This window comes from Pelophylax lessonae, assembly GCF_965119305.1.
Source record: "Pelophylax lessonae genome assembly, chromosome: 11".
NCBI lineage: Eukaryota > Metazoa > Chordata > Amphibia > Anura > Ranidae > Pelophylax > Pelophylax lessonae.
In genome coordinates, this window is record NC_138778.1 from 34367047 (window position 1) to 34380372 (window position 13326).

Sequence of the window (13326 nt, forward strand, 5' to 3'; positions counted from 1 at the left end):
TGTGGACTTTTCAGTTAATAGACAACTCATTGGTGTATAATCAGTTAACAAAAATTGTATTCATGCTTGTCTTCTGAGATGTAAAAATTGCCATCCTGGGCACTGTCATCTAGCCTCATTCTCAGTAGAGAACGTCTGTAAGATCCTGGTACCTGCGGTACCCTTCCAGCCTATTATTTGTACATTACGTTCCACCATATAGATAGGTGGAACGCATCTAGTACCTGTCCCTTTAAATTCCATGACCTCATCAGTGAGTGCCGCTCTGAGCGGCTATTTCAACCGCCGGCATTCACTCACATGTGTTCGTGCAAACCGCTTGCTACAGCATTACCTAACGCTGCCGAATCCTCCAGCTATTCCCTAATACCTGGATTGACCGAAGACTTGCTACAACATCTTGTATCTCGCTACAAGATCATTACCTCACCGCCGGAACCCTCTCCTTACAAACCTACCAGTGATAAGTACCCCACAGGGGAATACCTTCCTAATCTACTTTCACTACTACTCTGCTTACTAAAGACTATTGCTACTCTAAGAACTATACTGTTACATCTGACATCTGCACCGCTACTTAGATTGCAAGCTCTTGAGCCTATTATCATCTTGTCACTGCACTAGCCTAGCATCTCCTGTACACTTCATCTGCTCTTCACTACCTCCTGTTACCTGTACATGATTGCTATCCTAAGTGCTTACTATCACCATCTGTTACCTCTTACCATTGCTATCACTATCCACGCCTGTCCCCTCAGTATCACCTCTATACTTTCACATATAAACATATTACTCCAGGAACATCTTTAATGAGTGTCTGTGTTTGTGTATGTGCTTGCTGAGACAGGCTGATGCACAATGATGAGTCTTGAGAGTTGGATATGAGAGTTCAACACATCTCTACATGACTACTGAGTGTAACTTCCGCAGCTGCAAATCCACACCACACAAATAAACGCCGGAGCGTTACAACGTCAGGCCAAGCTGTCCATCACAAATGCCCAAGGATACTTCTCTTTTTGAGATAGGAATCAGGGACACCTACTTGAAAAAGTATGTAGTCACAGGACACACCCCCTGCCATGCCCACTTAAAGGAGAATTATAGGAAAAAAGATTAGTGGTAGCCTATTTTACTTTTTCCTACAGGTAAGCCTATGATAAGACTTACCTGTAGGTACAGTGAATAGCTCCTAAACTATCACAGTTTAGAAGATATTCACACTTCATGCAGCTGGTGACATCACCCATGCCACTCCTTTAGAGCTCCGTGCCACAGCAATCAACGCAGCTCGGCCAATCAGACAGCTGGAGCACTCAAACCCAAAAGGAAGACCAGGTGAAGAATGAAGCCCAGTCAGCGCTTTAACCCACAAGTGCTTTTTTTTTTTTTTTTTTACCACTACTATTCCTTTTTACTGGCTTTTGAAATTTACAAATGCAGCAATTAAGAAATGGAAAGATTTAATACTGGAAAACACTTTTTGAAAGTTAAAAAGTGTATTTTATATTCAACTATATAGATCAGACCAAAATGAGGGACAAATGAGGAGAAAAGAGGGACAGAGGGACTTTGTTCCAAATCAAGAACAGTCCCTCAAAATAATTTGAAACGCATTTGGCTTCACCCACCCCGTGATCGTAAGTGTTGGGCCATATATTTTTGTTGTCCCTTGTGGATACTGTACTTTATGTGTTTTTACCTCCACAACCGCTTTGCTTTTTTATCATGCATTATTTCTATTTTATGCACTATTACTATTTTGTATAATAAACTTGTTCATTTAGAAATCTTCTATGTGTTATTACACTAGAGCCCCTTAAAGTCTCATAGAGGGTTGTTGTTCTTTTCTCTTCAGTCCCTCAAAATCAGGGACAGTTGTGAGCTATGTCTAAGGCCATTCCCAAGGTAGACGCGTATCACTGCTCTCTACAGTAGCCAAACATCAGTGGTTGGGGCAATGGTTGAAGGTAAACATTAGAGCTGTTGAATCTGGACATATAGTTGAAACTTGCATATCTATAACAACACTTTTTAGTCTGTTTATTCTGCATAGTTTGAGGTAATAAGCATGCCTTAAAGCAGTGGTCTCCAAACTGAGGCGCAGGGGCTGGATGCGGCCCTTTGTATGCCTTTATCCGGCCCTTGAGACTTTATCCGTGTCACTGACACCAAGAATAGGGAACTATTCCTCCCACTGACATCAACAATGGGGCACTATTCCTCCCCCTAATACCAAAGATAGGGCCTTGTCCGGCCCCCTAAAATCTGAACGACAGTAAAATAGCCCTAAGTTTGAAGACCCCTGCCTTAAAGCATGCTACAATGTTGCTACAAAATGTAGTGCAAGGGCCTGCTTGTTTAAATACAAATGAATTGCATATTTTAGGTAGGTTCTCATACTACATAGTTTTGTTAATCTAAAGTTGATTGTGCAAGGATTACACGATTGTAATACGTATGGTGAGATTCAGGCCGTTTTACAGGGGTTTGACTTTTTTTTCCGCCCCTAATTGCCCCTCTATGTTAGCCCATGTGTCCATGCACACAAAGGCCGTTGGGGGAATTAATCTGAATGCACCAAAATCGCTTTCAGGAGAGGAGCGTTTAGGCAGAAAAAAAAAGCCCAACATGCCTAAATGTGTCTATAAGCACCTAGATGCTAGGCGCGTTAAGTGCTTCAGCATTCATTTATTTCAATGGCCAGAATACATTAATATTCTGGCCAATTAAAATAATGAACACCCAAATGCTTGATGCTCCTGATTGCATCTAAATTTGAAAAATGCATCTTTAGGGGTATTTTTAATGCTGTTTTTCTGCTGTCAAAAGGAAGACATTCAGAAGAGCCTACTGTGCATGAGGCCTTACAGCTGGAAGAGCAGATCATGAAGGTCCCAAAAATGTTTTCTTTTATTTATATTTTAAGCAAGAGAGCAATTGACAAAAATTGCCAGTAAAATATTTTAGACAATTAGTCACATAATAACATTGTAAAGTCCAGTTAGTAGCATGAGGTTTAAGAATTGTTTCAAATTACCAATGGGAAAAAGTTTGTACCTTCTCACATAAATGCTCTTTAAACATGCGTCTGCAGGAAACCTCCTATAAGATACGAACCCAATGGTATACACTCCAAAGACATGCTGGTAGGTTGATGGATCCTGTATAAAATTGACCCTACTATGTATGTATGAATGTGAGTTAGGGACCTTAGATTGTAAGCTCCTTGAGGGCAGGGACTGATGTGAACGTGCAATGTATACGTAAAGCGCTGCGTAAATTGACAGCGCTATATAAGAACCTGAAATAAAATAAAATAATAATATAACTCTTGTCAAAATTAAATCCTGTTCTTCCCAAAATTTCCGATTTGTGTTGGAGATGTAACTCCACTAGAGGCACGTTTCTTCATCTTTGGTGGTCTTGTCAAGGTATACAAAAATTCTGGACAAAGGTTATACATTGGATAACATTCATCACAGAAACCCGCATTGAGTTAGATACCGCAAGTTGTTTGTTGCATATTAATAAAATTCCGTATAGAAAATACAAGACATCTCTTACTAGACACCTTCTCAATGCAGCCAAGTCGCTCATACCTTTATATTGGAACTCTAAAAATCTTCCTTCAATGCACGAGTGGCTATCCAAGGTTAAATTAATTTATGACATGGAAGAAACTCTGGCTATCAAGAAGGAGAATAATGATCAATTCCACAACTTATGGGGACCCTGGCAAGTGTTTACCCTTTCTGTAGAATACAAAAACTTGTGTTCACATTAATCCGACCTTTATTTCCTTTTTCTGGCATAATGCTAGGTGGCGGATACAATGCTCTTTCTCCACAAGTTTCTTTCCTTTCTTGGGGGGGAAGTTTCTCTCTTCTCTTCTTCTCTCTTTTTCTCTCTTCTTCACCTTTTCCTTGCCGGCCAGAAACTCCTGGCTGTCATGGTAGGATCGTTGCTCTTCCATGATAGCAGAGCCTCAATCTTGGTTACTTTAGACGCAGTCTTTTGTTTGTTGTAATTTTGATGTTTTATTACTTGCACTGCAATAACTGTTTTCTTCAAGTTGCATATTTGCTTGCCCTTGGGCATTCACATACCAAGATGTTTATGTCTTAGTTAGTGCCGGTTCACACTAGGGCGACCTGTGAGGCGACCTGGTCGCCTCACAGGTCGCCGCAGGTCGCCTCCCATAGGGAAGCTGCGGACCCGTTCTAATAGGAGCGACACAAGTCGCTCCGACCTAGAAAAAGGGTCCGGAGCTTCTTTGGGGCGACCCGGAGGCGACCGCCATAGACTTCAATGTTATGAAGTCCGTGGCAGCCGCTCCGAGGTCACGGCGCGCTGCTCGCACCGTGACCTCCGAGTAGCGTCGCTGCAGTGTGAACCGGCGCTTAGAGTCTTCTGCTTGTTCCTATGTATTATTTGCTTTTTGTAACTTAATTTGCAATAAAAAAAAAATTAATTATTATTGTGAAAAAAAAAAAGAATTGTGAAGGTATCCAGCTGCCAAACGATTTAACTAGCCAAGCAGATAATGAATGGGTGGTGGTTGGTTGTACAGTAAAGTAGAACTTTAGTCAGGATTCAGGAAATGAAGTCCTTCAGGCTGGTCCCTTTTGCAGGTAAAAACAATGTAAAACTAAGAAAATAAGTGCCTATATTGTTTAAAATTCAGTAATACAGGGTCCCACCCTGCTCTGCACATGCTCGGTTGCTCTCTATTTTTTGGCGCTGCTGAAAATCTGAACGACTAGAGACTGACCAGTATCAGGTCAGTAGTGTTAATATTTATAGCTTAGTGGGAAGGTGTGATGTCAATGGTCTCACTATTTTTAAATGCTTGGGGAAGGGTAAGGATCGCTTTAAGGCCTCTTGCACACTGCAGCTTGAAAAAGCTCAGTACAGCTTTATTTGTTTTATTTTTTTACTGAGCTAAAATACAGCCTATTAATTGTACACAGGTGCGTAAACAAGCGGCAAGCATTCTTCAGTAAGAATAAAAAAAAAAAAATAGAAAAATCTGCATTTTTGTCAGTAATTTAATCCTCACGCGTGCAAATACCTGCACATTTTCATTTGCATATTGTGCAGAACGGGAATGCAAGAAAAACTTTGCGTGCATTTTCACGCAAATACATATACGTGAAAAAATGCGACAAAGAAGAAAAAAAAAGCCAGAAAATACGTCTGAAAAAGTAGAGTAGGAGTAGGAGTATTATGTGCAAGATGCCTTAACCTGACACATGTAATCTATGCAGCTTCTTTTGCTAGGTACAATCAGCACATTGGATTATTTCAGTGGTAAGACTTTAAGGCCTCTTGCACATGATACTCCTGTTTGAGCATCAACTGACGTTTTATTTTGTATGTATTTTCGCGCATATGCTTTCACACAATTTAGCACGCACGCAAAATTTATTCTGGCGTTCTTGTTTTGCACAATATGTACATGGGCATTTGAGCCTAATCATGCGTATTTGCACGAACGAGTCATAAATTATTGACCAAAAAAATGCTGATTTTTCGAATTTTTTTTTTTTTACTGAAAAATGCATGGCGCTTGTTTATGCGCCTGTGTGTATAGGCACATTACAGTTAATGGGCTGTACTATAGCTCGGTAAAAAAAAAAAAAAAAAAAAAGAAAGGCTGTACTGAGCTTTTTCAAGCTGCAGTGTGCAAGAGGCCTAATAAAGGCCAGATAGGTTTTGATTTATTTGTATTTTTCATCTGTTGTCACATTGTGCTACACATTATACTGTATAATAATTCTGTATTTGATTCAAGTGCTCCCCCTGCTGTTCATTAAAACAGTTTCAGTTCCCGTTATTTTCATAGCACCGGCAAGTTCAATATACAAAGCAAGCATGTAAACCACATATCTGGCTAACAATAGGATAAGGAGATTGTTTGATCCTAATACTACACTACTACACACTATTCTTAACACACACACACACACATATATATATATATATATATATATATATATATACAGTGGGTACGGAAAGTATTCAGACCCCCTTAAATTTTTCACTCTTTGTTATATTGCAGCCATTTGCTAAAATCATTTAAGTTCATTCTTCTTCCTCATGAATGTACACATAGCACCCCATACTGACAGAAAAACACAGAATTGTTGACATTGTTGCAGATTTATTAAAAAAGAAAAACTGAAATATCACATGGTCCTAAGTATTCAGACCCTTTGCTGTGACACTTATATATTTAACTCGGGTGCTTTCCATTTCTTCTGATCATCCTTGAGATGGTTCTACACCTTCATTTGAGTCCAGCTGTGTTTGATTATACTGATTGGACTTGATTAGGAAAGCCACACACCTGTCTATATAAGACCTTCCAGATCACAATGCATGTCAGAGCAAATGAGAATCATGAGGTCAAAGGAACTGCCTGAAGAGCTCAGAGACAGAATTGTGGCAAGGCACAGATCTGGCCAAGGTTACAAAAAGATTTCTGCTGCACTTAAGGTTCCTAAGAGCACAGTGGCCTCCATAATCCTCAAATGGAAGACGTTTGGGACGACCAGAACCCTTCCTAGAGCTGGCCGTCGCCTCGCCTTGGTGAGAGAGGTAAAGAAGAACCCAAAGATCACTGTGGCTGAGCTCCAGAGATGCAGTCAGGAGATGGGAGAAAGTTGTAGAAAGTCAACCATCACTGCAGCCCTCCACCAGTCGGGGCTTTATGGCAGAGTGGCCCGACGGAAGCCTCTCCTCAGTGTAAGACACATGAAAGCCCACATGGAGTTTGCTAAAAAACACCTGAAGGACTCCAAGATGGTGAGAAATAAGATTCTCTGGTCTGATGAGACCAAAATAGAACTTTTTGGCCTTAATTCTAAGCGGTATATGTGGAGAAAACCAGGCACTGCTCATCACCTGTCCAATACAGTCCCAACAGTGAAGCATGGTGGTGGCAGCATCATGCTGTGGGGGTGTTTTTCAGCTGCAGGGACAGGACGACTGGTTGCAATCGAGGGAAAGATGAATGCAGCCAAGTACAGGGATATTCTGGACAAAAACCTTCTCCAGAGTGCTCTGGACCTCAGACTGGGCCGAAGGTTTACCTTCCAACAAGACAATGACCCTAAGCACACAGCTAAAATAACGAAGGAGTGGCTTCACAACAACTCCGTGACTGTTCTTGAATGGCCCAGCCAGAGCCCTGACTTAAACCCAATTGAGCATCTCTGGAGAGACCTAAAAATGGCTATCCACCAACGTTTACCATCCAACCTGACAGAACTGGAGAGGATCTGCAAGGAGGAATGGCAGAGGATCCCCAAATCCAGGTGTGAAAGACTTGTTGCATCTTTCCCAAAAAGACTCCTGGCTGTATTAGATCAAAAGGGGACTTCTACTAAATACTGAGCAAAGGGTCTGAATACTTAGGACCATGTGATATTTCAGTTTTTCTTTTTTAATAAATCTGCAACAATGTCAACAATTCTGTGTTTTTCTGTCAGTATGGGGTGCTATGTGTACATTCATGAGGAAGAAGAAAGAACCTAAATGATTTTAGCAAATGGCTGCAATATTACAAAGAGTGAAAAATTTAAGGGGGTCTGAATACTTTCCGTACCCACTGTATATATATATATATATACAATATATATATATATATATACATAAAATCCAAAAAACAAGTATATATATATATATATATATATATATATATACATATACATACACACACAGTGTATATATACTGTATATATATATATATATATATATATATATATATATATATATATAATCTGTCTTTCGAAATCTTTCAATATTATACTTTAGACCAGCAGTGTTCAGTTTGGGATTTTATGAGTTGAGGGACATTGGGTTAGGCAGCTCAATCTAAACTATAATTCATTTCAAGACATAAACGGCTCCCCCTCATTTTAAGTGCACCACAATACAAATCATGCATTGTAGTATGTAACGGTGCGTTGAATCGGAGCTGTAATCTGGAGATGCATTTGGGTGCAATTTAAAGGTAATGGGTCAGCAATGCACTAATGTGTGCATGTTGCTCTAGTGTGTTGGGGTAATGTGCACATTTATTTGTGCAATGCAGTAGTTTGAACAGGCTTTAATGCAGAGAGCAGTTTGACATTAAAGTTGAACTATAGGCAATTTTTTATTTTTTATTTTGATAGAGTAAGGGAGAGTAGCATCCCTTATCAGATTTGTTTTTGCCACCTGCGTCCCATTGCAGAGATTTTATTTCACTTCCTGTCCCATAGCCAAACAGGAAGTAAGAGGAAATCCCTGCAAATTAAGGGAAATCCTTGGGGACCCCCAGATCACCAGAACTAGTGTCCCCATTGGAACATTTTCCTTCTACTACTTTTCTGGGGAAAACCTAACATTTTGGGATTTTATTTTACTTTCACTTTTAATGACAATAGTAAACAGGACAAATAGAGAGGGTGAATCTAAAGTAAAGTGACTAAACTCTCATTTTTTTCAATTATTTATGCTTAAAAACGACATACATGTTATTCTTACCTGCTCTGTGTAATGGTTTTGCACAGAGCAGCCCAAATCCTCCTGTTCTCAGGTCCCTTACCGGCGCTCCTGGCCCCTCCCTCCCACCAAGTTCCCCACAGCAAGCAGCTTGCTATGGGGGCACCTGGGGTGAGCCACTGCTCTATGGGTCCATTCAGATACGGAGCCGTGACTAGGCGCTGCTCCCTCTCTCTCCTCATTGACTTACAGACTTTGGCTGCTGTCTCAGCCAATGAGGAGGGAGAGTCCCGGGCAGCCGAGTCTCTCCTGCAACATCTCTGGATAGAGATGGGCTCAGGTAAGTATTAGGAGGCTGAGGGGGACTGCTGCATACAGAAGTTTTTTTTATGTTAATGCATAGAACCTTTTGTCTTTACAAGTACATCAATGCAGGATGGGACGAGGACACTAGTTTCATAGTGAGAGAGCACAGCAGAATCTCTTTCCTTACAGTCAGCCTCTCTATAATTGAAGCTTTCTACAGATCCAGGTTTCCTCCTAAAACTCACTCAGGCTGGTGTGTGTGCATGGTTGTGTGTGCCTGCATGCGTGCACGCGCATGTGTGTGTAATTTGTGCTTCAGGTATTGATCTCTGTAAACAATATAATTTGTTTTAGGAAGTCAGTTAAAATTAGCCTGATGAACACATGAAATGAAACATAATGGTAAATATGGAATATTCATATACAATGTACATATATAATGAATGTCAATAGAAAAACAAACATACAGATTGTATTTACCACCCAGGTATGAATAAATCATCTTACCTCTGTTAGCATTCACATCCAGTTCAAATTTATCACCCCAGAACTGATCCAAGGGCTTTCCGTTGTACATCATCTCTTGTGCGCTTATGCTTATCGAGAATGTCTTGGACTCATAGCTTCTGTTATAAATGCGGTAGATAAGCAAGACCGTCTGTCCAATCAGGGGGGACTCAACTAGCTTCAGGGACGCGTCAAAATCTAATGCAACAATAGGATCTCTCTCCCTGAACGGCTTTTTAAGCTTGATTTTAGCTACAGCCTTTTCAAATATGGCCCTCTCCTGGGATGAGCCTACAAAAAAAATGATAGGACAGTTTGATTTAAAAGACAGAAATGAAGTAAGTATTTCATATATTAAATCGAATCAAAGATTGCATAATACATTACATTTCCCACTTAGCATTGATTTGGAATGCTTTATGGCTGAAACTACCCATCATGATGAGATGTGACCTCCTAATCCAGCTGTAGAGGACCCAGTCTTAGACAAAAGATTGTATTCATTTTGGATAGAGTTGGAAGGGTTGGAAAATCTATTTCCTGTCTATTTGACAGGTATCAGAACAGAAAGTGAAGTGGAATACCCCTGTTGGGATCATAGGCATCAATAAAATATATTTTTTAGTAAAGTGAGAATGATTTAAAATCTCTATTAGGCTTCTTTCACACAGATGGCAGGCTCTAAAAAAGTGATTGACAGAGGTTTTGGTTTAGAGCCAGTTTACAGAAGCAATACAGCCACCTCCTGAATTCCCAAGGGAGACTTTACATTGAAATAAACCACCACAGCTACCATAGCCATAATCAGGGCTGCTGTTAGAGATCACAGGGTCCTGTACAGCCTACCTGACATAACGTTCTTTCACACCTGTCCAGACACTTGCAACAAAGACATTTTGAGGCAAACATCATTAAACACTGATTCTCTCCACCAACTCTACACCACACCATATCCCTCCATCTTCAGCTCATAGGCTAGGAAGCAAGCTACTGCACACGTTGCAAAGCCTTGCACATTGTGGTTCTAGGCCAGATCGCTAGGACTGGTTCCGTTCTACAGTGGGCCTTAAGATAGGGACCTGACCACTTGGCAGGGTGCATCAAGTGCCTTACCACTCTACCTTTGGAACCTCCATAACCGGCCACTATTGCTCCCTCTCCCACTGGGTACTCCTCCTTCCCAGCTCTTAGCACACTTCTCCACCCAAAGGATTGACTTGAAGGTTTAAACTTTATTGCTCAGATCATATTCCTTATATACACAGACTCTATTCCATAAGAATCAGAACAGATGTTTTCTCAAAACCAGTAGCTCCTTTATTTGTACTTTATCATCCATTCCAGCAGTACAAGTGCTAACTCGATCTAACATACAACATACAGTTTATTAAACATTTCCCCTTTTTTCAATGCTATGTTGCTTATACCTTCCTTAGGTACAGTTGAGTCCCCACAAGAAAAAAAATGGGTCCTCCAACCCATACCAGGGTGGGGTAACTCCACTGATAATACAACTGATCACATACTCACATGTATGTACTCCTTACTGATCACTTTCCACTGACTGACGACAAGGTCCGGCCCCTCCTGCATTTATCATCTCCCAGAAAGGTAAGAAATTACACATGCAGGGAAATTACACATGCCCTCCACAGCACACAGTGTTAACCCCTCCCAAAACATCAATCCTTAAAGTGCAAGACACAGTTAACATTTATTCACCTTCCTGCACCCTAAAAAAGTCGTAAGCAGAGGTTGGTTTAGAACAATATGCAACGACAACATGGCATGGTCTGGGAGCCTGTTGAGGTAACCAATAAAAAGTGAAGTGGTGGGGTTTTCTGCGCTAATCAAGAACAATTAGTGAAAAAAATTACAATAGTGAGCTGCTGCACAAAGGAAACATAGAAGTACCAACGTGATAAGAAGTCAAAAAATGTTCTGCGCTACAAAAAATTCTCCCAAATAAATAGAAAAATGTTGGTCTAAAATTAGCGTTTAGATATGAATTGACATATATGTGCATATAATACAAGCTTGAGCAAGGTAAAAAACAAAAAACAAAAATGTGCACAAAAAGTGTGAGAAAAGGGTGTTTTAAATCCCAGTGAAGTCCATAGCATTAGAACATGAAGGTGGTGTTCAGAAGAAATCAACAAAAAGGTCCCAGAGGTTGAGTCCAGATGACATTTTGAGAAGATAGTGGAGACACCGACGTGCAGATCACCAGGTATACAACAAATGGCTGCTTACCAGAGCAAGTGGGTCTCTCAACCTAATGAGTCGACCAAACGAGTTTAACGGTAAAACCAGGTATAATCACTGGATGTCTCCTTACAGATCCAGACACGACATCTACCTTCTATATCCAAGTAATGGAACTTATTTGTAATACCACAATAAGCCACAGGATGTCTCTCTATGGGCTCACACACGATATCCACATCACGACATTAAAAGAAAAGAGTATATACAGGGACATAGCGTAACTCCATTTGAGAAAATTTATTCCAATAAAAGCAACCAGTGCACTCACGTTTTCAGTAGAACATCAAGGCATGTAATAAAAACCCAGCTAAGAGGGAGCAAACATCTCTTGCGGTATGGAGATCCTTGGTAGCCGGCTATTGGGGGCGTGGTTGTGTCACGACTGACTCACCCGACCGGTTTCGTCAAACATATGACATCATCAGCTTGTATTATATGCACATATATGTCAATTAATATCTAAACGCTAATTTTAGACCAACATTTTTCTATTTATTTGGGAGAATTTTTTGTAGCGCAGCACATTTTTTGACTTCTTAACCAATAAAAAGGTCAACTTTTTATCACATACATATTTCTGATTTGTATAGAATGGAGAATTTTGTTTTTAAATCCAGGCAATAATAATTGATTCATTTTATGATTCTCTTCATCTACAGAAGTCCATGTGAATATATTCAAGAGTGAGATCACTAAAAACAGATATTACAGTTTGGATGCAGAAAATTTAAACCATCCACCTTATATATATATCAAGAACTTGGTGAGATCTCTGTATTTAATTCCACAGTCTACATACCCACTTGGGCCACCATGAGGGGTTCCTACTGTCCCATCTGAATCGTTTTTATTATTTCATACTACAGAGATTTTAACTGGGTCGACAACATTTGAACTCAAAAATAGTGAATTGGTGATAGACCATATTCACCATCTACCCAAGCCATCATCTCTACCTGACACCATTCCACGTGATGTGATTCTACACATACACTTTTATCAGGTAAAGGAGCAAGTTATACGGAAATCCAGGAGTATGCTATCCCTACCTGATCCGTATTCACATCTCCAAATCTACGCCGATCTATCGCAATATACTCTTCAACAGCGTAGAGAGTTAAACACGATTACTAGACCACTAAAAGACCACAATCTTCAATATCAATTAATAAATCCAGCTAAGCTTTTGATCACCCATATTGGTACAAAATACGCAGTAACCACTCTGAATGAGGGCCTGCAGAATCTCAGCTCATGGGGTATAATTCCTGAAGACACAAACCAACCCTTTCTATAACACGATAACTCGCAAATTCACTTCCAGCCACCCAGCTTCCTCAACGCACCCGCTACTCAGCCAAACTCTAATCGGGGTTCCATAAGGCAAAGCCTCTATGTCCTGGACTGCTCTATGGCTCAAATTAGGTCACTTGGACTTTTCCCCCCTCAAAACAGCCAAGTAAGTGTACAGCACTCCTCTGCAAGGCTGCCCATCGGCTGCTTGGTGCACAGTTGATTTTCTTTTTGTTCTTGTGAAGTTTCCTCATTTTTCTTTTGTTGCTGCCTCCTATATTTTTTGGTTGCTTAGTGCCACTCAAATTATCTTCGGAGGCGTAAACTCTACTGTGCAATCATCTACTGGGCTCCTCCTACACCGCTGAATCTGCTGTAGTACCTTAGACCACTTTATCATCTGAGCTATCTCAAAGCTTGGTAACCTCAACTCCCTTCATTCGAAGATGACCATCAAGT

At 40.4% G+C, this 13326-nt stretch overlaps 1 protein-coding gene across 1 annotated transcript in view; it reads right to left on the reverse strand.

The window, feature by feature from the left end:
• Nucleotides 1–13326, reverse strand: part of LOC309567152 (protein-glutamine gamma-glutamyltransferase 5-like) — a 74319-nt gene that overhangs the window by 15786 nt on the left and 45207 nt on the right. Inside the window, exon 10 of the mRNA XM_082272499.1 lies at nucleotides 9307–9597. Coding sequence (XP_082128625.1) covers nucleotides 9307–9597 — 291 coding nt within the window. The remainder of the gene's footprint in view (nucleotides 1–9306; nucleotides 9598–13326) is intronic.